The following is a 24374-nucleotide window of genomic DNA, read 5'->3' as shown; positions in this document are numbered from 1 at the left end:
ACTGTCAAACCTCAGAGGGAAGGGAGGGGAGGGGTAAGGGAGAGAGATCAACCAAAGGACTTGTACGCATGCATATAAGCCTAACCAATGGACACAGACACCAGGAGGGTGAGGACATGAGGGGGTGGGGAGTAAGGACACATATGTAATACCTTAATCAATAAAGGGAAAAAAAGTGATATGTGATTTGTTCTGAATAAAGTGAAATAAAGACACAACCTGAACTAGTGTTATTAAGAAGTAAATATGTCATCAGCTCTTTACATGCTGTTGGTGGTGGTCTTGCTTTATTTATATGCAACTGAAAATACATTCTAAGCCATGTGCACAAAAAGAGCATTCATGAGTTTGCAGCTAGAATAGCTGTCTCCATGATATTACTGATTCTTTGGGTGTTTGCTATTTACCAATCACGACCTTGTGTGTGGACTGACAAGAATCTTGCCTCTCCCATAAAGAATTTAAATTAGGGGCATTGCCCATAAAAAGAAGTTATCACCAGAAATAACTTATGACTGCCTGGCTGGTGTGGCTCAGTGGTTGTGTGTAGGTCTGTGAACCAGGATTCCCGGCCAGGGCTCAGACTTGATCCCCAGTGGGAGGCATGCAAGAGGCAGCTGATCAATAATTCTCTCTCATCAGTGATGTTTCTATCTCTCTCTCCCTCTCCCTTCTTTTCTGAAATCCATAAAAATATTTTTTTTAAAAAAAGAAATAATTTATGATCTATCTATAGGGCAGGGCAAACTCCTAATTACTGAATATCTGCTCTTCTTATCATCCAACAATGACTATCCTCCCCTAAGAAGCCCAAGGCACCCTTACCTCAGAATGTCACAGTCCTCATTTCCCTTTCTGTTTCTGAAACTCAGCCTCTCTCATATATGGGATCTCTGACTCTCAAGTATGTGGGGTTCCCGTACACAAGTGTGTAATTAAATTGGGTCATTTTATCTTATTCATCTGCCTCATGTCTATTTGATTATTTGAGCAGAAAAAAAAAAAAAAACCTAGAAGGGTGGAGGAAAGTTTCTTCCTCCCCAACATGTTCCCATGAATTTAAAATAAAATAATGGATTAATGTAACTGAAAATTCATGTTCACCCTAAATCATGAAATGTTTTTAATGATTTTATACCAAAAAAAACCCCACAAATGTTTTTACACTTAAAAACCATTATTATTTTATCTCAATGTGCCAATGTCCGTTTGAATTTCCTAAGAAACTCCTAAAATGCTGAGAAATAAATCTGATAAGACTTGAGCCCTAAAGGTAGAACGCAAAGGAAGGAAACTCCTTTCCCATGTTCTGTGGTCATCCGACTGCATATAGAGACAAAACAAGGTCAAGAAAGAACCCTCTCCTCACCGACGGGCCTTCCCCGATGTGAATGTGTGTCTTCTGCTTGGCTTCACACAGCTGCCTCAGGTGCAAAATCACAAGTTCATTTTCCTCCTGGTCGCTGACTGGCTTCATTTTCTGTTGAACAGACAAACCAAGAACACACTATGGCAACACAGCTTCTCTCGGTTAATTTTATTCCCACTTGGTTCTATCTGTCTGGCAGACAAGCCTAATAAAGCTCAGCATTTCGCTGCTCTTAGAAGCACAAGTACCAGTGGCATTCTAGTTACTACCCAATTGCTGGGGTCCAACCCCAGCAGGTCCAGGGGTTCCCAAAGGTGTAGACGGAGTCGGTGGACTGGCTCCCAGCACCCAATGGTACAATGTTTAACTTCAGATACGGAAATAAGAAAAAGAACTTAGAAAACAGGATCCAGTTCTCATTCCTTATATCTTATTTGTGAGGATTATAAGCAAGGTTACCTGGACTCGTTCAAAGATGTCCGCTTGCTCATTATCCGTCAGGGATGAGAGATGCCTCTGAATCGCCAGCTTGGCTCTTGGCGGGTAGAGACCTATGGGAAATGATGGGTATCAGCACTGAGTGCAGCTGCAGAAATCAGAATGTGTATCATGTATCGCAGCTTATCCCCTCGTCAACAGGCTCCGAGGTTACGTCTTCTCAAGGAGACGTATCCCTGCCTACAACAAACCTTGGAGCACTACCGTGAAATCAAGAGGACGTGAAGGAGCACTAGCCGGTTGGGCCCAGTGGATAGGATGTCAGCCTGCAAGTGAAGGGTCCCGGGTTCGATTCCGGTCAAGGGCACATGCCCGGGATTGTGGGCTCGATCCTCAGTAGGTGGCATGCAGGAGGCAACCAATGATTCTCTCTCATCATTGATGTTTCTATCTCTCTCCCTCTCCCTTCCTCTCTGAAATCAATAAAAATATATTTTTTAAAAAAGAGGACATGATAGAAAACCTCATCACCAAAATCACTGCCCCATCAATGATCCTGAAGTCAGATTTATTAACAAAAAAAATTCTAAATGATACATCAACAGCTTAACCAGATAGATACCATTGGATATAGTAACAATCTAACTAGCCACCACAGGAACTTGTGGTGAATTAACATTATCCTAGTTCTTGACACGGAAATCAAAGCTAAACACTAGCCTTGGCCAAAATCTCTAAGAATAAAACCTGACTTTTAAAAAATAAAGAAAAACTGATAATGTTAAAAGGTAGAGCTAGAGCTTAGACAGGCACCCCTCCCCCATCACGCAGGTCTTGTTCTGTGGTAATAAAACTTCAATAACAACATTAATATTTAGTGACATTTTTAATACTATAATTTTACCAAGAAAGTGTTTGCTTCTTTATATCTTTTTATGTATTTATCTATAACACTGTTACACATAACATATTAAATCCTTGAGCAAAAATTTTTTTCCCATAAAAACATTTTTTATAATTGTTTTAAAAAGAGAAAATGCAATTCATATTTACAATGATTCAAATGACCATCTATTTTTAAGGAGTAGAGCTTCTAAACATAGTTCCACTTATAATACTGCTTGCTATTATATTTTGATTAGAGGCCTGGTGCACAAAAATTTGTGCACTCAGGGGGGTCCCTCAGCCCAGCCTGCGCCCATTTGCAGTCCAGGATCCCTTGGGGGATGTCCACCTGTCAACTTGGGCCCACTCCCCAGGGGATCAGGCCTATGCTTGCAGTCAGACATCCTTCTGGCAGCCAGGGAGCCATCGGGTGATGTCCGACTAAAGGCTTAGGCCCCCAAGGGAGCTATGATGAGGAAGCTGGGGTGACAGAGGAGCCACGCTGCCCTGCCCTGCTGCCCTGGGTTGGGTTGCACACAGGACGCCTGCCGCCCCGAGTCGCAAATAGCAGGCCCGGATGGTGGCGGGGCAGGCAAGATGGCGCTGACCCGCCCTGCCTGCAGTATGCAAATTAGCCGCCATCTTTGTTGGCGGTAAATTTGCATATTGTGCTGATTAGCCAATGGGAGGCGTAGCGAAGGTATGGTCCATTACCATGTTTGTCTATTATTAGATAGAATTAGAAAGAGGATACCTACCTATATATAATATTTAGTGAACCTAAGAAGTAATCTGGCACTTTAAAATCACTGAGAGAATCACATCAAAATATGTTTTGTTGTGAAAGAACTAGAATTTGTTTGATGGTTGTCAGAATGTGCACAGGGCCACCACTGAACCTGTTCTAACCCACTTGCATATCTATACTGCACATCAGAAAGGAGAAAGAAAGGCTTCTGAAACCCTCAGCTCCATCTTTCTTTGTGCAGTTCCAACAAAATTCTGTGAAAACTTGTGCTTGCACACAGGAACAGCAGCACTAAAGTTCACTGTGATATGCGATGACACCCACTACCCACAGTTTATTGGCTGGCAAAGTTAAGAGGTTCCTTAGGCGATATATGCAGAAATTGACTCACATGATTGTTTGTGTTTTATTTTAAGTGGTTTACTACTTCAGTGTCTTATTAACATGCCTGGGAGGATAAAAGATTACAAAGGGGAGAAGTAAAGAGGGCAGTTATTTGAAATACGTGACTAAATCCATAGCCCCAGACTTTTATTTGGACCTTTATTTCAGTAGAGAAATTGGAAGCAGCTGGCATGTATTTTCAAAGTATACATATCCCCTCCACCTCATCAAGGCAAATCTGATTTGACTTCCTTCTTCTCCCCATTTTGGAATAACCGAGTAGTGAGTTACTGATACTCAGAGGCAAGTATATTACTAGTTAACGTCCCCGGGAATTTCAGTGCAGGAAAACAAGATTGAGGAGAATAGCCCCATCTGCATGGTGCTCACCCTCACTTTAGTTTCACATTCGAAGATTTTGGCCTTAGCAGCTAGAGTTCCCCCTCAGACACTGACTCCCAGACTCACTTTGGTCCCCAGGCAAGGCTGGCCCTGTTCCTCCCTCCGGGTCTAAATGGCGAGACTCACTTCAGGTCACATCAGCATAGTAGTATCTACTTTCTTTTTATCAATGAAAATAGAACTCATTCATGCAGCCAAACATACTGACAGAATACTGTAATCCTCAGTAAGTGATATGGAATAATATCTACATACTCCTTCCAAATACCTTCCTCACTAAATTTCTATTCCTATTCATTTGTGTTGAATCTAAATGTGGTCCTTTCTCCAGCTTCACACTTTGTACCTCAGCATGAAGTATATGACGTTTAGAATTCATGCTGTCATCTTACTTAAATGAAAATAACTGTTTGGGAAACACACCGAGGCCCAGGCTTCCAGACAACGTGGCCCCGAAAATCCTGCCTTCGGATAGTCCCTCAGAGAGAAGGCAGTGGGTTGCTTTGGAAACAGACTGAACAAGTTCAAATCCTGGTTCTGCCCCTCCCAAGCATTATGGGTATGGTAGCCATTACCCACACACTATCTTGGTGCCTCAGTTTCCTCGTGAGTAAAATGAGAATTAAAACACAGTATCTGTGTTTTGGGATTTCTGTGTGAATTACGTAGACTAATATAAGCAAAACACAACAGCGCCTAGACACAGTGACTCCTATTGTCATTACTTTTAGTCTTACTATGACAGCATGGCTCAATCTTATGCTCTCTTTGCCTGATGTCAAAAGAGGGGTAAAAAAAATCAGGTCAGAAGGTGTTATCCAAGGCCTTCGAAAAACAGCTTGCATGACTCTCTCCAGTCAGCACAGACCCTGCATTTGCTCCCTTCAGATACATGCATACCCGGAAGATAGGGAAGCTTAAGTTTCAGAGTCCCTTCAAGATTTTAGGAAGGGTCCTGCTAATTCTGGATTCATAATTTGTGTGCTTTTTCTTTAGAAAGATCTTTAAAACTATAAACACTTCAGGTGCCACCAAACTAAGGGCCAGCCCTATGCACATATAAAGAGAGTCCTTCCCACCTGCTATCGTCCCCTGTCATGTTACAGTGAGCTTCTGACAGACTATCTACTTGTGGGAAGGTTTAAAAACTTCTTTTCTGTAATAGAAAATATATTTTAAAATGCACTACAATGTAGTTTTTAAAAAGAGAAATATAAAGGCACTTCTTTACTCCTAAATGTTTAGCTTTGTCTACAGATACATAACTTATTTTTATAGTGTGAGGTCTGAAAACTAAAAATTCACAGAGGAAAATATTACTTATCTTTATTCTATTAACATTTGGGGCATATTCACTGCCAGTAAACATATATATGCTTTATATTTTATTAACCCAAGTAATATAAGTCCTACATTTTAAAAATATCAGAACATTATAAGTAGAGCTAAATTTGCCTTTTATAGAATCAGTGGGCAAAGGCATGAGAGAAAAGAGATTTGTGTAGATTCAACTGTCTTCCCTAAAATACTTGTTACGTCCATGAGGAACAACAGTACTTTTGTAGTGGAAAATTCCTGAGACCACCCTGACCAGTGATGAGGTTAATCTGACCAGTAATGAAATCTGTGAACATCATGATACGATGCGCTGAGAAGGATGCAAGCACCACCCTGTTGTGCTCTGGTCAGGGAGGAGAGACCTCAGTCCAAATGTGAGAAGAAATCAACAGGCCAAACTGAGGGGCATTCAGCAAAATAACTGAGCAACACTCATTAGGGATGTCAAAGTCATAAAAGACAAAGCAAGACTGAGGAAGAGTTGTAGACTAGGTGTCCAGGGTGAAATAACAATTGCATACAATGTAGGATCCTGACTGAAATCCTGGAACAACAAGAAAGGACATGAGTGAAATAAAATGGTGAAGATCAAATGAAGTGTTTCGTTTGGATAATACTATTGTACTAATGTTAATATCCTGTTCTGATCACTGCACTGGGCTATAGAAGATGTTAACAATGGGGCGGGGAGAGGAGAATGGGGGTGGAATATTTGGAAACACCCTGAAACTTCAATGTAAGTCTAAAAATAGACCAATTTTTTGTACCAGGCCAACGTGGCTATTTGTGAGGATTATAAGGTTAACTGGACTCGTTCAAAGGTTGGGCGTCAACCTATGAATCAGGAGGTCACTGTTTGATTCCCCATCGGGGCACATGTCTGGATTGCAGGCTTGATCCCCGTTATGGGGGGTACAGGAGGCAGCCAATGGATGATTCTCTCTCATGATTGATGTTTCTCTCTCTCCGTCTCCCTTCCTCTCTCTGAAATCAATAAAAATGTATTTTAAAAATATAAAAGGGAGATCTGTACTGTTGTTGTTTGCTCTGTAAGGATTACATGTGGTCATTAAAGATATAAACATTTTAAATAAATAAATAAATAAATACCAAATTTCTTTTCATGTTAACGAAATACAAGGTATCATTTTATTTTTCCAGAGGTAGCATCAACATGTAGGCGTTATTCAGCAAATTATTTTTTCACTCAATAATATAATTTTAAGATGTATCCAAGATGATAAACAGTTAAAATTCATTCCCATTCATTGCTCCATTATATGAACACTCTTCAATTACATTATTGATGCAAATATAGGTTGTTCCCAATTTTCCATTCTTTACAGATAATACAACCTTGAATATAAAAACGTCCCCTTCTGAACCTATATGAGAGTTTCTTTTATTACGACATGGAACTGCTGGTTAACAGGGTTAATTTTAGTTTAGTGAGTTTCTATTAATTGCCTCCCAAAATGTCTATACTACTTTGCACTCCCATTAATATCACATAAATGTACCATTATCCCTACAATTTCACCAACAGTTAATCTGATGAGTCGCTTATTGTTTTCATTTTCATGTCTCTGACCTGTAGTAAGATTGAGCATCTTCTCATTTTTATTATTAGACCTTTTAATTTCCTTTTCAAAAGGGTGTCTTTTAATATGATTTGCATAATTTCCTAGTGGTGGTTTTATCTTTTTCTTATAGATAATAAGAGTTCTTACAAATTCTGCATACCAACCTGCTACTTCATTTGTTGCTTAGCATTTAACTTCCAAGTATACAGTTGTTGTTAGGTAAAAAATTTAAATTTTTATAAACTTAAATCTGTCAATGTCTTCTTTTAATAGTTTTTCCATTTTTGTGTCTTAAAGGCTTCTTTGTGTAAGGACATAACAATGGTCTTATTTTCTTTTAATGATTTTAATATTTTGTTTGTTTACACACCAAGGACTTTAATCCATCTACTGTGAAATTCAGTAAGATAAGGAGAAGGAATCTTTCTCTCTTTGGATAACAAACTGACCCAACATCCACCATATCTTGAGTAATTCAGCCTTTCCTCCGCAGATTTATAATGTTCCCTTTACCATACACCAAAAAAAAATGTCCCTGTCTGGAAAAGTTAAATATATGTTTGAAAATAATGTGTATTCTATAAAATTACTCCTACAAGTTTTAAAATCTGAATATTACATTTAAATACTCCTTGATCACACAGTTGAATGGATATTCAATAAACCCACTGTCCATCATCGATTCTGCCATGTGCCTATGATTCTGCTGCCTACTGAAGGGAAACCACAATCTGCACTTACAATGACTAGACCGTTCTCTGTGCAGTTCTGGAGTTTGCACTCTCCCCAGCTATTGTAACACTTATCACGCTGAATTATATTTACTGTTTCACATGCCTGTCTTGCACTCTAACCTGCAAGCTTTCTAGAGGCACAGTCCTCATCTCAATTACTTCTGAATCCCCAGTACCTAGCACAGTGCCTGGTGCATAGGAGATGCGTAACAAGTGTTCATTAAATTGTGTTTCTTCTCCTATGCGGTATTTTTCAAAAGTGTTTTGTTAGTAAGACATAAGAAGAAAGGAAGGTGAATCACAGAGTCACCTCTCCCTCATGCCCCGTCCCCTCCTCAGAACATTTTTTTAAACCTGCTTTAGGATATCACTACTATCTCTGTCGTGTTTAAATGTCCCTCAAAGCCACACAATTTCATCCCAGTCTTAAACTTGTAGGGGAAGGCCTACCTCATCAAGTAAAAGGGTTTGAAAAAGGAAAGACTTAAATAGACAATATTCTGAGATGGTTTTGCCCCTCTTCATTCATTCAACAAATATTTGGTCAGTTCCCACTCTGTACATAGCACATCTTAAGAACTGTGGGAAATACAAGTTCCTTCCTTGAGTCTATCCTCAGAAAAAAAAAGAAAAAAAGTTAAAAATAAAAAACGAGAGAAAGGAAGGGGAGGAAGCCAAGCACCTAAGAGAGACTGACAACACAAATTTGACTGGACATGAGAAATGATCCTTTGGGTCCTTGTTTTACCTCAAAACAAAGAAGCTTTTGATGACAGTACCAACTTTCTCACTTCCCAAATGCCAAAGCAAACTTCTCGTTTGCAAAGGCCAAGCTATACCGTACCTTCAATCCTTTCACAGAGCTTATGCAAAGAGTGCATGGGGCAGGCCTCGCACAGCTTGATCTGGGTCTTGGCACTCTGGAGGGCGGCCGCTGTGCTGAAAGCCTGTTTCAGAGTCAGCATTACCTCATCCACCTACAGGAAGAAACAAAGCTCAGGTCTATAAAAGTCTCACACATAACAACCCCAACAGCAATGTGAGACTTTATTGATGCTGACTAAATAATAAATCACAGAATTTTGATGACTACAGAACTCTTAGAAAATATTGTCTCAAAGTCAGACCTTCCATTATACATATAATTGAAAGCTGGATAAAATTAGACCATTTTAATGTGTGTAACATAAGATTGGTCTGTTACTGGAATGCTATTTTTGAATCCCACTAAGTGTTATGCTAGCACAGACAGTTTGATAGTCAATCAGGTCTCTGTTTAAGTCGTTACTCAGACAAAGGTCTCTTTGGAAGTTTCACCTGCAATATATAGGGAGCAACAAAATAGGTTTACTATTCACTTGTGTTAACGGGTATCCTACTTACTTTGTCCTTCTGATACCATTGTAATGAACCTAGTTATGAGTAACTGGAAAGGAGCAAAAGGAAAGACCAAATATAGGCATGCCATTTGTGCAGCTTTGCCAGAAAGCCACAGTTAAACACTCCCCAGGGGGCTACTTGTTTGTTCCCCACAGATCACTGGGGGAAGGACCTGGACAGCGGAGGGGCGGGGGGTGTAGGGGGAATAGACACCTGCCCAGTAAAGTCTGGGTGACCTCTGTCAATCACACCTGGGAACAGGTCATTGGCCAGAGTCGCCGTGGCGACTGCATGTGTGGGAAGATTTGAGATATCTAATCCCCTAAACAAAGAAGGTCACTCTTGCTCTCTTGGCTCCGGGTGGCCCTCCTGTTGCAGGGGACACGCTCTCTTGGCTTCCCTGCGTTCGCCCACGTGGCCCACAGCCATATGGACCCCACACAATGGACTAATGAACTGCAACTAGCCTAATGCTAAACTGGATCCAAATTCGCCAGGGAAAGGAAACTGGACGCTGCCTTTGCTTCCTCCTCTACTGAATCCCCAGCTGCACCTCTCCCAGGACCGGATTAAGGGGAATGGGGCTTTGCAAAAGCAGGGATGTAATTCCACGAAAATAAAACTTCCTACCACATCTCATCCTCCCATGAGAGTCTCAGAAAATTCTTTTTTCTCGAGATATCATAAGGACCTGACCCCCAGCACCCAATGGGGAAGGAGATCCCCCACTTCCACCGATAACACTTCTGGATTATTTTTAGTGTAGAAACAAAATATATTCAAGCAAAGTTCTGGGGTAAATGAATTCCATTTAAACAATGTTGGGGAAGACTATAAAGGTTGCTCATCTTATCTCTTGGCTTCTAATTTATTATTATCTTCCTTCTGATTGGTGACACTAAGAAGTTCTGATATCATGTTGTCTCACAGCTGGTCTCACCACTGGGCCAGCAGCTTAAAAACTGCCAGCTACTTTCTTCCTTGCTCTTCCAAGTGATTCAGTCAATAAGTGTGAGTCTAGCATTCTAGTTTCCTGGTTGCTTCCTTCAGGTCAACTAACAGCTTGGTCTCAAGCATTGTCAAGTCAACCTCAGGCCATGTCGCCTTCTCTGGGAGACAACCATTGATGTTAGGTGTGGTTTTCCCAACTGTGGTCAAAGTCTGGGCTCTGCATGGGGGGCTATGGAGTACTAAGGGCTCATCAGAACTACCTTTGATACTCAAAACCATGCACCATGCTTGTAAACTGTTTTTGGTGGGGTTTTTTAAGACTCTTTTTCCCCTTCCCCTATGGCCTAGTTGAAGAATAATCTAATATTTAAAGGATTCAATTTACTTCTGCATTTGAGTGTATGTGGAACTTAGAATAAAAAGAAACTTTATTCTCCTAATATTACTAAAAGGAGAGCTCAAATACTAAGCAGCCAGTCACTATTCAGTTATGTTTTACTATATTACCAACCTTTGAAAAGGCTTATGAATAATTTTATATCACTCTATGAGTTAAAATGAAGTATTCATAAAATGTGTTCTTTTATGCTGTAATTAAAAATAAAGATTTCTAGTTCTTGAAAATGAAATCACTACATTTAATGCCTTCACATTTTGATTTCATTGCCTTGTTATGTATTAAAATGCAATTTTAATTACTTATGGAACTGTTCATTTTTGTTTCTCATTTATCTTGGGATTAGCTTTCATAGAGGGTTATTATTTGATATTTAGTAATACTGCCTTGTAAAAGGCCTCCAATGGAAATACTAAACTTTCGTGTTTTATCTACTTCTAGATGAATCAAAAGGCCATTTTAATTATGTTTGAAATGTGGTTACCAATTTCTTCCTACCACAAACATTACTAAAAACTTTATTTGACTTCTAAAATTTTAAATATTTTGTTTTTTTAATCCACCTTTTTTTTCCATATGGCCTATGAGACCTACCATAGGAACAGAGAAACTGCAACTTCAAATTAATGTAATGTGAATAATTTAATTGTTTTTATTTAAATACAACAAAAACTCATAGATTGTGTTAAAAGGTTAAAAGTATAGGAATGGGTAAAAATAAATCAATCATTTGCAAATGAAAAGAAAGCATTCTTAATGTTATTATCAGGCAAAAGCAAATTTCCAGCGAAAAGTACAAGATGAGACAAAGAAAGCCAATTTGTAATATGTAGGTGAAATTCATACTGAAGATGATGTTCATAAACACTTACATGCCAAACTTGGGTATTTTATAGCATTTTAGAATAAGTCTTAAAAATCACAGAATGTGTAAGGACTTTAAAAGATTATGGAGTCTAATTCTCTGTAAAAACTTACACCTCAGTCTTGGTAGCCTGGATCTTTTTTTTGTTATTGTTCTAGTTTCCCTGGATATTGTTGTCCATGGGGTTTTACTTTTTCCTTGTCTATAAGTAACAGTAACTTTCATTTTTTCACACCTTTTAAACCAATTTTGTTGAAAAGAGAAATGACATTTTCTACAAACCTCAGGGCTTGGTTAAACAAAATTAACTTACCTACCTATAGCTATTTTACAAAAGAAGGAAGGAGTACTGACATCTAAACTTCCAGTATCACCCTCCAGCACCCGTCAGAACACCATACTACTTATCTATTCACAGCAATTGCTACACACACACACACAAAAAAAAATGCTAGTTGCGTATTCTTTGTACTCAGAGAAGTCAGCATGCTGTGGTTTTGCAATATTTTGTTTTACACAACTGCCAAGCCACATCAATCATAACACTGTGCTCAGACCTATACTATTTAACTGACTGTTGTGTTTTGTTCCATATGTCAGCTGCTTGGCCCATCCTCTGTTAGGCAGGAAATTTACATATTTTTCTCCTGGCTTGCAGTTCTGATGACTAGCTGTTCTGTTTAAGATGCCTTCTGATAAAATTAGAATAAACAGAGTTTCAAAGATTCTAGCATGGGCCTGTCCTTCAGAATAATGGTGCCCAAACTGGGATTCTAGTCCAGCTTCTATGTACCAGGAAGGCATTCTCAGCCAGTCTCGTCTGTTGCCTTAGTCACGGAGCTTGTTAGGGTGGAAAGACACAGCACGTCTTTCTACTCTGAATCCGTGTTTCCAAAACCCATTCTATATGCACGAGGGTAAAACAAATATACTAAAACTACAAGCAAAGCAAAACTTGTAAAAGAGGTTGGAAGTAAGAAGGTTTCCACAGTCTTCCTTTTAATGTATATTATCCAGTCATCGAAGATGACCCAGCACCCAGAAAATGATTGCTTGAAGTTAAGAATAATACACTCCTGATCATTAAAATACTATTCCCAAGCCCCCAATAGCCTAGAAACACTGAGGGGATACAACAAGAATACGAACGGTGCTAACCCCAGCCCCGTGGCATGCACAGTCTAGTGGGGTAGGAAGTTGTGAACAAATAAAATAAGTGTGGGGATTTGTAAGAACTGCTAGTGACCTGGTAGTGCACAAGGTAGAGCAGGCACCCTGACAACAGAGTAACTAAAGTCAATTCCTGAAAAAGTCATCAGAAAAGGCTTCGCTAGGATGTGATATTTAAGCTGGGTCCTAAAATGCGCATGGTAGAAAAGAAGAGGAAGTGGGCTCAGGCCACAGGAGAGCAAGGGCAGGCCTGCTTCGCATCCGATGAAGCAGCAGGAAAGAGAATATAAACATAGATAATGAAGGCCGGCACCATCTCCTCGTTTAGCAGCAGGGCAGACCCTTGAGGCCCACGTGGCCTCCTTCCCACTCGGCAGCATAGAAGCAGTGAGCCCTGGCTCTGGCTGCCTGACACGGCTGACTCCTCCCTCTCTGTGAGAACCAACAGTGACCTCTGAACTTGAACTGCACTTCTGTGAGCCCCAGACACTCACTTAAATCCTAGATCACATGAGTCACATGCACACAGTATTTGCTGATTCAACAGCAAACCAAACAAAAGGAACCTCACACCAATTGTCACTCCTGTCTCAGGGGTCTGGCCTAGAGAACAGCTCAGGGGACAGAACAGCCTGTGTGAGGATGTTGTCATGAAAGGGTGGGGACTGAAGGAGAATGAGGCAACCCTCTGCCATGCTAGACAATCTAGATTTTGTCCCTTACCAAGGAGGCATAAATTGGTTTTTGATGAGGAAATGTTGTGAGCAAGGAAACTGTGGCTAGAGGACAGGTTAAACCAGTGGCAGGGCGACTAGTTAGAACACAAATGCAATAGTGTAAGAAGATAAATGCCCAGAGTCAAGGAGCAGACAGAGAAGAAAGGGAGGCAAGATGGATATAAGGGATATTTCTATCTTGAGTTAATAGAATTTGGTGAACAGTGGGTATAGAAGGTGAATAAAATGCATTGTGGTTTCTAAATTGAGAAGTTGGGTAAATGGAGCTGCCAAAATAAAATATGGCTCATATGACAGGTTTGGGGAAGGGAGGAGAGTAAAGGATCCAAAACCTGGTGGAAGAATCGGTCTTAGGTCAAAAAGAGGGACAGAGAAGGGAGTAGTAACGAGTGAGCTGAGCAGGGGCAGTGGGGCAGTGGGCGTGGGTGACAGATTATCCTCCATTATCTTTCTGCCTACCTCTTACTTGGTGGGCACTTCCCAGTATTGACTCATTGGTTCTCTTTGGCTTTCTCTCTCCTAGTTCCCCCAGGGTGCTCATCCACTTCCATGCCTTCAACTGTCATCTACGTAACACCGACCCTCAAACTTCTCTCTCAGGTCCTGAACTGAACTATTACAGAGTGGCCACCTGGATACCAGCATTTGGCTTTGCCATAGGTGTGGTTAATTACTTAGTGAGAACAAAACTCATATGGACCTCTCTCGAATAAGGTCAGTGGCAAGAACACTACAATCCCCAGAGGGAAAGGTTGAGACCCAGAAGGCACTAGTCAGAAAGCACCTTGGTATCCATACACTTCCATTTCCTCTTATTCCCAAACTCAGTCTCCAGGCTGCGACTATGGAAGGCAAGAGCCACACCGGGATCATGCACCGAGAAAGTGAAGAGAATGCTGCCTGGCTCATTGGAGTATGTCTAAGGTGTGTGTGGGAGAAATGTTTGTGGAAGAATCATTCTATGTCTAAGGAAATATCTTTCTTCAAATGATGGTGATATATCTAAAGGTTTGTGTTAAAATGGTTAGGAAAGATAACACAAGTAGAAGAAAAAGGAAGAAATTTTAGGGGAAAATATCAATATATTTTTATTCACTCAGATGTATTTCCAAGTGTGCCTTACATATTTCTTCCAAACTCCAACAGCCCGCATAAAAGGTGGAGGGGGTTGAAGACATGAATCGACTTTCAAACCCCAAAGAAAGAAAAGGAAGACTAAAGACCATAAAGAATGAAGTATTTTCAAAATGAGGACAGGACTAATGAAGAAAAACAAAATCATTCTCTGAAGCATTATGTATTCTGAGATGTTATAGCAATTAAGGGAATATGAGGTGAGTGGCCTTCCTTATATTCTTACATGAGCAATGAAAAAAGTAACAGCTCTTCTATTATTAGTCTTTTCCTACTTTTAAAAAATACTCCTGGTAAGATGATTGGATTTGCTAACCTCAAAAAAGTATCTCGGCTTAAAAATTACCATGGCAATTTTTGTTTTTCCTATTCTTGTGCTTCTTTAAAGAGGAGAACCCTATTTCTAGGTATTCTCTTCTTTTTTCCACTGATGGCTGTTCTGTGAGGCTTGGGTCATAACAGACGTGCCTCCCGTTAGCCGGAATTCTGGGCAGAAACAATCACACCACTTACCAGAGATTCACTGGCACACTGGAACACGTAACAGATGTACTGGCTCAGCCCAGGCTCTGGGGACTCCCGACAGATAAAGCCAAAGTGGTCCACATGCTTTATACCCTGGCAGGGAAAGAAGTGGTGGTTATGGGAATATGTCCTTTTAATCAACGCTATGAAAATCAACATTAGTCCCATGCTTTCACACTTCCACCAGTCTCCTTACAGCACTGTGACAGGGAACATAATGTCACACCAAATTTATATGGTGGCCTTTTGATACATAAAATAAAGGATGAAACCAAAAACTCTTTTTTTTTATTTCAGACAAACACTGTTTACTCAGTGCCACAGGAGGAAAATATAATGAACTGCTACTCAGTGAATGGGTGATTCATCATAAACCCTGTTTCCAAAAGGCTAAGGATCAGAAAAGCCACATCTAACAATGCTTTAATTAAATGGCATACAATTCCCTAAAGTGTGCATTAAAAATACTAGAACATTTATCTACTTATAGACCTTAAGGAGCCAAACCCACTAGAAAACGGTACATTAACGAAATTATTGCAGATGTCAGTTATCCAAATGCACAAATCACTGTGCTCCCTGAATGTAGGCTAAGCTAAATAAACTCAGCTACACTTACTAAAAAATTCTGAGTCACTTGTGAATCTCAGTCAGCCTGAATACATACATACCAATTAGTAGACAGTACCTTGTTATTTTAATAGCAAGCATGGGATTTTGAAAAGCCAGGTAGGCAAAAATTTAAAGTTGTCCTGCAATCAACCTAAATCCCAATGAGAAGAAAAAAAAAAGTGTGCAGGGTCGGGGGTTTGGAGTCAGACAGATTTGAGTTTCAATCTTAGTTCAACCATTTACTAGGTATGAGGCATTGCTCTGGGTTGTTAGTAATTACCTCTGAGGCACCATTTTTTGTTATAAAAGTGTGGAAATGGCACTAATTGCAAAACATTTTTGTGATTTGAAACTAAGAAATATCTATCATAGTTCCTGGCACGTTTGCTAAATGGTAACCACTATTTATACTAATAAAAGGGTAATATGCTAATTAGACCGGATGTCTCCTGGACATCCTTCCAAAGCCACAGTGGCGGGGGCCGAGGCAGAGGTGGTTAGGGGTGATCAGGCAGGCAGGGGAGAGCAGTTAGGGGCCAATCAGGCCAGCAGGAGAGAGCAGTAAGAGGGTAATCAGACCAGCAGGGGAGAGCAGTTAGGGGGCAATCAGGCCAGGCCGGCAGGGGAGAGCAGTTAGGGGGCAATCAGGCTGGCAGGGGAAAGCAGTTAGGAGCGATCAGGCTGGCAGGCAGAGGCAGTTAGAGGCAAGCAGGAAAGTGAGCAGTTAGGAGCCAGCGGTCCCAGATTGCGAGAGGGATGTCCGACTGCCAATTTAGGCCCAATCCCACAGGCCTAAACTGGCAGTCAGAAATCCCCCGAGGTGTCCCAGATTGCAGAGGTTGCAGGCTGGGCTGAGGGACACCACACACACTCCCGTGCATGAATTTTGTGCACCGGGCCTCTAGTTCTTATAATAATAAGCTCAAGCTACCCAACAGATATGGTGAAAGGAAATCAACTCTTATAAAAAGGAAAAAGTCCATAGTGAGGAGTGAGGCTATAATTCATGAGGTGAAAGTCAGCTCAATCTAGTACAACTCATTGGTGATTAAAGAATATCCTTTACTAGCTTAGTGCTAAATGGGGTAAATTCATAGGACCTCATTAGCTCAATGAGTTTCAGGCAGTGGCACTATTTCCAGTACCGTAAACCACTCTCTTGTTCCCCTTGCTTGCCAAAGACACAGTCCTACAGATTCCAAAGAATGAAACATCAGTAGGTGTGCATGTGTTAAAAAACAGGCCTATTCCTGGAAGTGGCCACAGGATATCAGTTCAATTCTGGGGAAAGAAGTAATAAGAGCAGAGCCACTCAGTGAGGAGCACGGGTTAACCTGACAATTATTCCATTCAAAGGCCTTCCCACAAATTTCTGTCATATTTTTGTGTAGAATGTCAGAATAGAAAGGTTGCTTTTTTAAAAAGAAAGGAAAAAGCAAAAACCACATTTGACCTGCCAGTTTTATATATTGGACTTGGCTGGGTTTTTTGTTGTTGTTCTTAACTATTTTTTTCCCCCTTTGGCTGTTCAATGAGCATTGCCAGTTTTCTTACAGAAAGGCTTGGGGACTGTGGGGTCAGCAGCACTTTTTAGGATGATTCTTTGTGCTCTGGGGGGAGGGGAGCAGTAACTACACTAGTTTATACTCCACTCTCTCCCCAGTACTTGGCACAAGGCCCTACATGTAGAAATATCCACTCAACATTTACTGAATACCTAAGTGTTAAGATCTGTCTTAACACATCTTCTTCTGATGCTCTGTATAAGACACCACAGAATAAAACACCTGCCCTCACAGAGCTTAGGATCTTGCAGGGACTCCCAGTAAACAGATAATTATGAGAATGCTCAATAAATACTTTTTCCGTTAAAGTAAATAATCTTTCTACTCAATTTTTTGTCTTTTAAATGGAAATTTAAAAATTTGGAATATATTCTTCCTATAGAGATATGCTGCTTCTATCTCTTATTAGAGTAGAAAATTTTTACCTTTACAACATAATTTTATGTATTCACATAATAGAACAAAATGAAACAGCATTAGCTGAGGCTGAAGTGAAAAATTAACAAGATATACAAAAGTTTATAATTTTCAAAGGGGAAAATGTCTTAATATCATACCTATGGTAATGCCAACTCCAAAAACATTTTTTTTAAAAAAATATATTTTATTGATTTTTCACGGAGAGGAAGGGAGAGAGATAGAGTCAGAAACATCGATGAGAGAGAAACATCGATCAGCCGCCTCCTGCACATCTCCCAGTGGGGATGTGCCAGCAACCCAGGTACATGCCCTTGACCGGAATCGAACCTGGGACCTTTCAGTCCACAGGCCGACACTCTATCCACTGAGCCAAACCAGTTTCGGCCAATTTTTTTTAAAGACAGTCTTGCTCTGACCAGTGTGGCTCAGTTGGTTGAGCATCACCCCATGCACTGAAAGGTTTCTGGTTCAATTCCAGGTCAGGGCACTTGCCCGGGTTGTGGGCTAGATCCCCAGTAGAAGGCATGCAGGAGGAGGCAGCAAATCCATGTTTTGCTCTCACATCAATGTTTCTCTCTCTCTCTCCCTCTCTCTCCCTCTCCCTTCCTCTCTCTCTAAAAATCAATTTTAAAAAGTCTTGATTTTTCAACATTAAAACATAGGAAGAGATCTTGACAAAATCAGGTCCCTGTAGGTATATCTAAGTCACCTTGCTAGGAAAGAAGTTAATCCTCTCTCTTCCAGGGGCATCCTTGCATTTTTAACCTGCCCATATTTAGATTTAGATACTCCCTCTACTCAAACATCTTCACAATTTTTTTCTATGTTTACAAAATATTTAGATAGTTCTAACTTTTGGATATTCTAAATTATCAGTATGGTCTTTAGGACACTAGTTTGTGTCTAATATGACTTGTACACATTTAACTGTATCAATTATTTAAACAAGTTTCAAAGACACAGTTTATGAATTTAAAATAAACAGAAGAACAAAAATACACCAAAATTTTCTTTTCAAAATTTAGACTTTACATTAACAGAATTTGAAAGTACCGGTTCTCCTTTTACTGCCCATTATGGTGTAAAGAGCAAACATGACTCAGTGATACCCACAAGCCCCAGTGACCAAGACCTGGAGGAACACTATCTGCGAAGGTATTTTTCAAGAGAACTCACCACCACAAAAATTCCAACAGTGCGGCGAATGTAATGAAGCGACGCACGAAGAGAAAGGGTTGATGAAAATGAGGACAAACTATTCTGACACTGAGGAACCCAAGCAGGCTTTTATTACTGACATAGACACAAACACATCAAACACTCTCAATTTAAGACAAATCCACTTAAAATGTTTTAATTTTTTTTAAGAATAGCCCAATTTGAAGATGGTTAAGCCCAGTTACTTTGTGGCTAATTTAGAAACAAGATTTGGTTGGTTTCCTCAAAGCTATGATCAACTTCAATACATACCTGCGAACAGGAAGAGATGTCTTTAAAATTCTTTTCGAGCACAACTGATTTAGTGTCTGGACTGATAAGGTTGATCTCAAACCGCCCAACCTTAAAAATAAAAATATTCCAATTAATTTCAACACTCAAGGGCCTAACATCCTGCTTTATAATTAAATATTCAACTAATAATATAGATTCAAATGCTATATCCAGAAATACTTATTCACATGTGCTTCATCATCCAATCCAACCAATATTTTAACTCCAAATATCAGCAGCCTCATAAAACTTCTTTCTTTTACCTAAAAATCATAACAATTAAGTTGGTCTTAATTTACAAGATACCTTTTGTTTTCAGGTTAAACGTGATTGTCTCTTCAAAAAAAAATGTAACCTTTCCTTACTTTGTGCTTTCTAAAAATACCAATTATTTAATTATAATTTATGATCATACTTTCTCCCAAATGGTCAACAAAAAGATATATCATTTGCCATTGGACAGATAATTAATTTTTTTTTAAATAAACAACTCTTCAGAAAAATTAACATCATGGACTGTGGCTAGCTAAGAAAAAGAATAAATCTGACAGCCCAAAGAAGAGGGTCAACAGTTAACACGTCACCAAAGGCAAGACGATAGACACTTTAATAATACGCTTAGAGTGATATTAACTTTTTTAAAAGAACAAAACTAAAGAACTCATGAACTTCTGATGAAGGAAATATTACACACAGGGACTGTTTATCAAGCTATGCTGTGGAATTTCCTTTTCCTGGGTTCTTTATAACAGGATATAAAGGACAGCAACACTTTTTTTTTTTTTTTTTTTTAAGAAAACTAACCTTACAAACTCAGGATTAAAGAACCTCTACAAGGCTTTGTAGCAAATTAAGCTCTTTTAAGTGATATCCTGTAAAACTTCAAAAACATTTTATAATAAAGACGTTATCTTTTACACCTATAATAAATAGAGCATGCACCAAATTATTTTAATCCCTGACCCAGTAGATAATGAGGCCTCTGGTGTTTCTTTAACCTTCTCTTTTGTGTAGAATCTCATCTGAAAACACACCTATAAGCCTCTGGACTTTTCCTTTTCCTCTCCTCCGAGCCTAATCTCACTCTCCAGATTCACGTCTTTAAATAATCTAGAAAACTGACTTTCTGGGCCTGGCTGTGTGGCTCAGTTGGTTGGAGCATTAACCCACACAACAAAAGGCTGTGGGTTTGATTCCCAGTCAGGGCACATGGCTACTGACGGGGAGTGATGTCTTCTGTCCCTTCCTCCCTCTAAAATCAATAAACATACCCTTGGGTGAGGATTGAAAAAAAGGTAAAGATAAAACTGTCCCTTCAGGATCCCAAATGAAGTAAAAGTCGTGACTGGAGGTCACTGTGGACTCCCATAAACAATGACAACAACAAAAACTGGCTTTCTACAGTTATTAAAAAAACAGCAACTTTTATCTACGAATTCCCCTAAGGCAAATTGCTGATGATATTAAGAGTCATCTTCTGTTTTTACGCCTTGCACTAGCTGTCCAGGAATCTCCTTTCTTTAACTGCTTTTCTCTCCATCTCTCCCTGCTCCCTCATTTCTTACAATCCACATTCCACGCCTGTCTCTCAGCCCTTCCCTCCTTTCCTTTCTTTCTCCACCTGCCTTATCTGCTTCCCCAGGAGGGGAGAAATAAAAGTTGGATTATTGCAGAATGAGTGCTTCTGTCTAGCAAGGGCTGAGGAGCCGCAGAGCCCCCTGCAGGGCAGCACCTGAAACAGCATGGTTCTGTTCTTCTCCGAGTCCGAGGGCTGCACGTGGCTGGGCGCGCTGGCGTGTCGCCTTCGTGGCTGTGGTTTGTGGCTGTTCTCTGGGACTTTTCTTTGCAGGCCGGTGACGCTGCTGCACCGGGAGCGGAACTCCTGCGGGTCATCAAAGACAGAATCCTCCAAAATCCGCTCTGGAAAGCAACCTCGAGAGCTGGCCAGAGCAGGCTGGCTGGCCACGGCTGGTAAGGCAGGGTGGGTGTCGGGGATGTCATCGTCTTCCTCCAACAGAATGTCTGCGGGGGAGCTGGGCCCCTCCACCTCGAAGACGGCCCGGTGGTTGGCGGCGTCAGGGCCGTGCTCGCCCTGGCCCCGGAGGCGCTGCTGCTCATGCAGGCTGAACTTCTCGATGCAGTCGTCGATGAGGCTGGACGGGGCCTTCTTGTGGGTCACGGTCACCTTCCCGCAGTACAGGACTTCGAACTTCTGGGAGTTGTAGAAGGCGTCCTCATTGTCTTTGCTGGGCTTGGCATCCTCTTTCATGGCAGCTTTAGACAACTGCCTTATGCTGCTGATAACATCGGGAACCTAAAAGATAATTTACAATACTCATTTCAGCCAACTCTTTAGAGATCATGTATGTTTCCTAGACCTGTTATTATCACACAGAATGCTACCAAATGATAAACTATAGAAAGTAACAGCCAGACCCTATGTAAAACAAATTTAATTACACTATCAGACATACATGACTTGGAAGTAAGATTTGACATTCAATGATATCATATTATACATTCTCCTTTTAAATGTATTCATTTTCCAAACAACAAAACCATGAATGACATAGGCCACTATCAACCTTTAATAAATCATAGTCTACCTTTTGAGTAATTTTATAAGTTACTAGAGGCCCGGTGCACAAAATTTGTGCACAGGTGGATCCCTAAACCTGGCCTGCAATCAGGGCTGATTGGGGCTTTCCTTCCCCTGGCTGCCTTCATTCCGGCTGCCCCCTGGTGGTCAGCGCACATCATAGTGAGCAGTCAAACTCCCAGTGGGTCGAACTCCCAAGGGGACAATTTGCATATTAGCCTTTTATTACTAGTATTAATAGGATTGTGAGTAATGAAAATTAAGGGGAAAAGATAAAGTTTTTAAAAGTGTAATGATTGAAAATACATGACTAAATAAAAGTTATTATGAGCCTCGGTGAACAGGAACCAAAGTTTCAACTTTCCAGATCAACAAATTAAAATCCACACACCATCAGCATTAGCCATCAGGAACAATACAAATTAAAGCCATAGTAAGACAACATTACACACCTATTAGAATGGCTTACATGCCCACTGGGAGGTAAAGCAATTGGAACTTTCATACATTGTATTTGGAAATGTACAAAGGCACAACCACTTTAGAAAACTGTTCAGCAGTTTCTTAGGAGTTAAACACAGACTTAAAGGATCCAATCATTCCACTGCTATCACTATCTTGAGATTTAGCCAAAAGCCCTGAAAATTTGTTCTCATAAAAGCTTGTACATGAATATTCACAGAAGCCTTAGTCAAAACACCCCAAAACAGGAAAAAAAAACTCACAAATGTTTATCAACAAGTGAACACTCCCTAATTATCAGGGAAATGCAAATCAAAACCACAATGAGAGCCCTGGCCAGTGTTGCTAAATGGTTAGAACATTGACCCGCACACCAAAAGGTCTTGGATTCTATCCCAGTCAAGGGCACATACCTGGGTTTCAGGTCCACTCCCACCCTCAGTCAGGGCTCATGCGAGAGGCAACCAGTCGATTTGTCTCTCACACACTGATGCTTCTCTTTTCTTCTCTCTCTCTCTCTCTCTCTTTCACCCCCCCCCCCCCCCCCCCCCCCCCCCCCCCCCCCGCCCTCCTTCCCTTCTACTCTCTCTGAAAAAAGCAATGGAAAAAATATCCTCAGGTGAGGATTAAAAAAAAAAACAAAAAAAAACCACAATGAGACATCACCTCACACCTGTTGGAATGATATCATCAAAAAGACAAGTGATGACAAGTGCTGATGCAGACATGCAAAAAAGGGACCCTTGTGCACTGTTGATGGGAATGTAAATTGCTGCAGCCTCTGTGGAAAACAGTATGGACGTTTCTCAAACTATTACAAATAGAGCTACCTTATGACCCAGTAATTCTACTTCTGGGCATATATACAAAGGAACCAAAATCACTATCTTGAAAAGATATCTGCATTCCCACATTCACTGCAACATTATTCACAAAGCCAAGACATGGAAACAACCTAAGTGTCCATTAACAGGTAAATGGATAAAGAAAATGTGAAATACACACACACACACACACACACACACACAATGGAATATTATTTAGCCATAAAAAAGAAGGAAATCCTGCCATTTGGGACAACATGGATGGACCTTAAGGGCATTTTTCAAAGTAAAGTAAATTGGACAAAGACAAATACTATATGATCTCACTTATATGTGGAAACCAAGAACAAAAAGGGCTCATAGAAACAGAAGAAATTGGTGATTGCCAGAAGCCAACGGTGGGGGGAATGGTAGTCAAAGGTACAAACTTCCAGTTAAAAGATAAATAAGCTCTGGGGATGTAATATATAGCATGGTAACTATCTATAATAATAAAAGTGTGATATGGTAATTAGACCAGACAGCCAAACGACCTTCCGGACATCCAGACATCCTTCCTGACAAAGCCAGGGCCCCAGGGAAGCCGGCCCAGGTCCCTGGTGCCTGCGGGCAGCTGGAGGAGGGAAGCCTGGGTCCCAGGTGCCAGAGGGAAGCCGGTGCTAGCAGCTAGGATAAGGAAGGCCTACTCTTGCACGAATGTTCATGCATCGGGCCTCTAGTTTATAAATATAAAAGCCTAAGCTACCAGTCGACTGGTCGCCATGATGCACACTCACCACCAGGGGGCAGATGCTCAACGCAAGAGCTTCCCCCCCCCCCCCCGCCCCCGCCCGTGGTCAGTGCGCTCCCACAGCGGGAGTGCCGCTCAGCTGACCAGGATGAGCAGGGGCTGGGATGAGTGGGAGCAGCTCCTCCCTGGATCCCTGCAGACCATGCTGAGGGACCCCACCAGTGCATGAATCCATGCACCAGGCCTCTAGTAGGTAATGATACTCTACTATATATTTGAAAGCTGCTAAGAGAGATCTTAAAAGTTTTCATCATAAGAAAAATATTGTAACTATGTAAAGCAGTGATTTTCCACCTTTTTCATCTCATGGCACATATAAACTAATTACTAAAATTCTGTGGCACACCAAAAAATATATATTTTGCTGATCTGACAAGAAATAGGTATAATTTTGAATTACTTACAAAAAAATGTAAGAATAGTAATTACCTACCATTTTTGCTTTAAACTGACTTTTTAAAAATCATTGGTTAATTTCTGGTACCAAGAATTAGCCAATCAGATGCAACCTTATTATGTGACCAATAAGATACAACTCTGTTATATGACCGATATATTTATGGTGCAAGAC

The 24374-nt window shown here is 40.6% G+C and overlaps 1 protein-coding gene across 5 annotated transcripts in view; it reads right to left on the bottom strand.

Annotated features, from left to right (window-relative positions):
• TBC1D4 (TBC1 domain family member 4) overlaps positions 1–24374 on the bottom strand; it is a 196706-nt gene that overhangs the window by 54088 nt on the left and 118244 nt on the right. For 4 of the 5 annotated variants that reach the window (XM_036301317.1, XM_036301319.1, XM_036301320.1 and 1 more), the window contains exons 2-7: positions 20861–21442; positions 19108–19197; positions 15029–15133; positions 8726–8858; positions 1829–1920; positions 1370–1480 (exon numbers count right to left, since the gene is read on the bottom strand). In XM_036301317.1, the coding sequence (XP_036157210.1) occupies positions 1370–1480; positions 1829–1920; positions 8726–8858; positions 15029–15133; positions 19108–19197; positions 20861–21442 (1113 nt within the window). The remainder of the gene's footprint in view (positions 1–1369; positions 1481–1828; positions 1921–8725; positions 8859–15028; positions 15134–19107; positions 19198–20860; positions 21443–24374) is intronic. The other variant, XM_036301318.1, reaches the window with a different exon arrangement.

Source organism: Myotis myotis, unplaced genomic scaffold, assembly GCF_014108235.1.
Source record: "Myotis myotis isolate mMyoMyo1 unplaced genomic scaffold, mMyoMyo1.p scaffold_m19_p_3, whole genome shotgun sequence".
NCBI classification, from domain to species: domain Eukaryota; kingdom Metazoa; phylum Chordata; class Mammalia; order Chiroptera; family Vespertilionidae; genus Myotis; species Myotis myotis.
The sequence above is the reverse complement of the archived record's forward strand: the minus strand, read 5'-3'. Positions and strand labels throughout refer to the sequence as shown.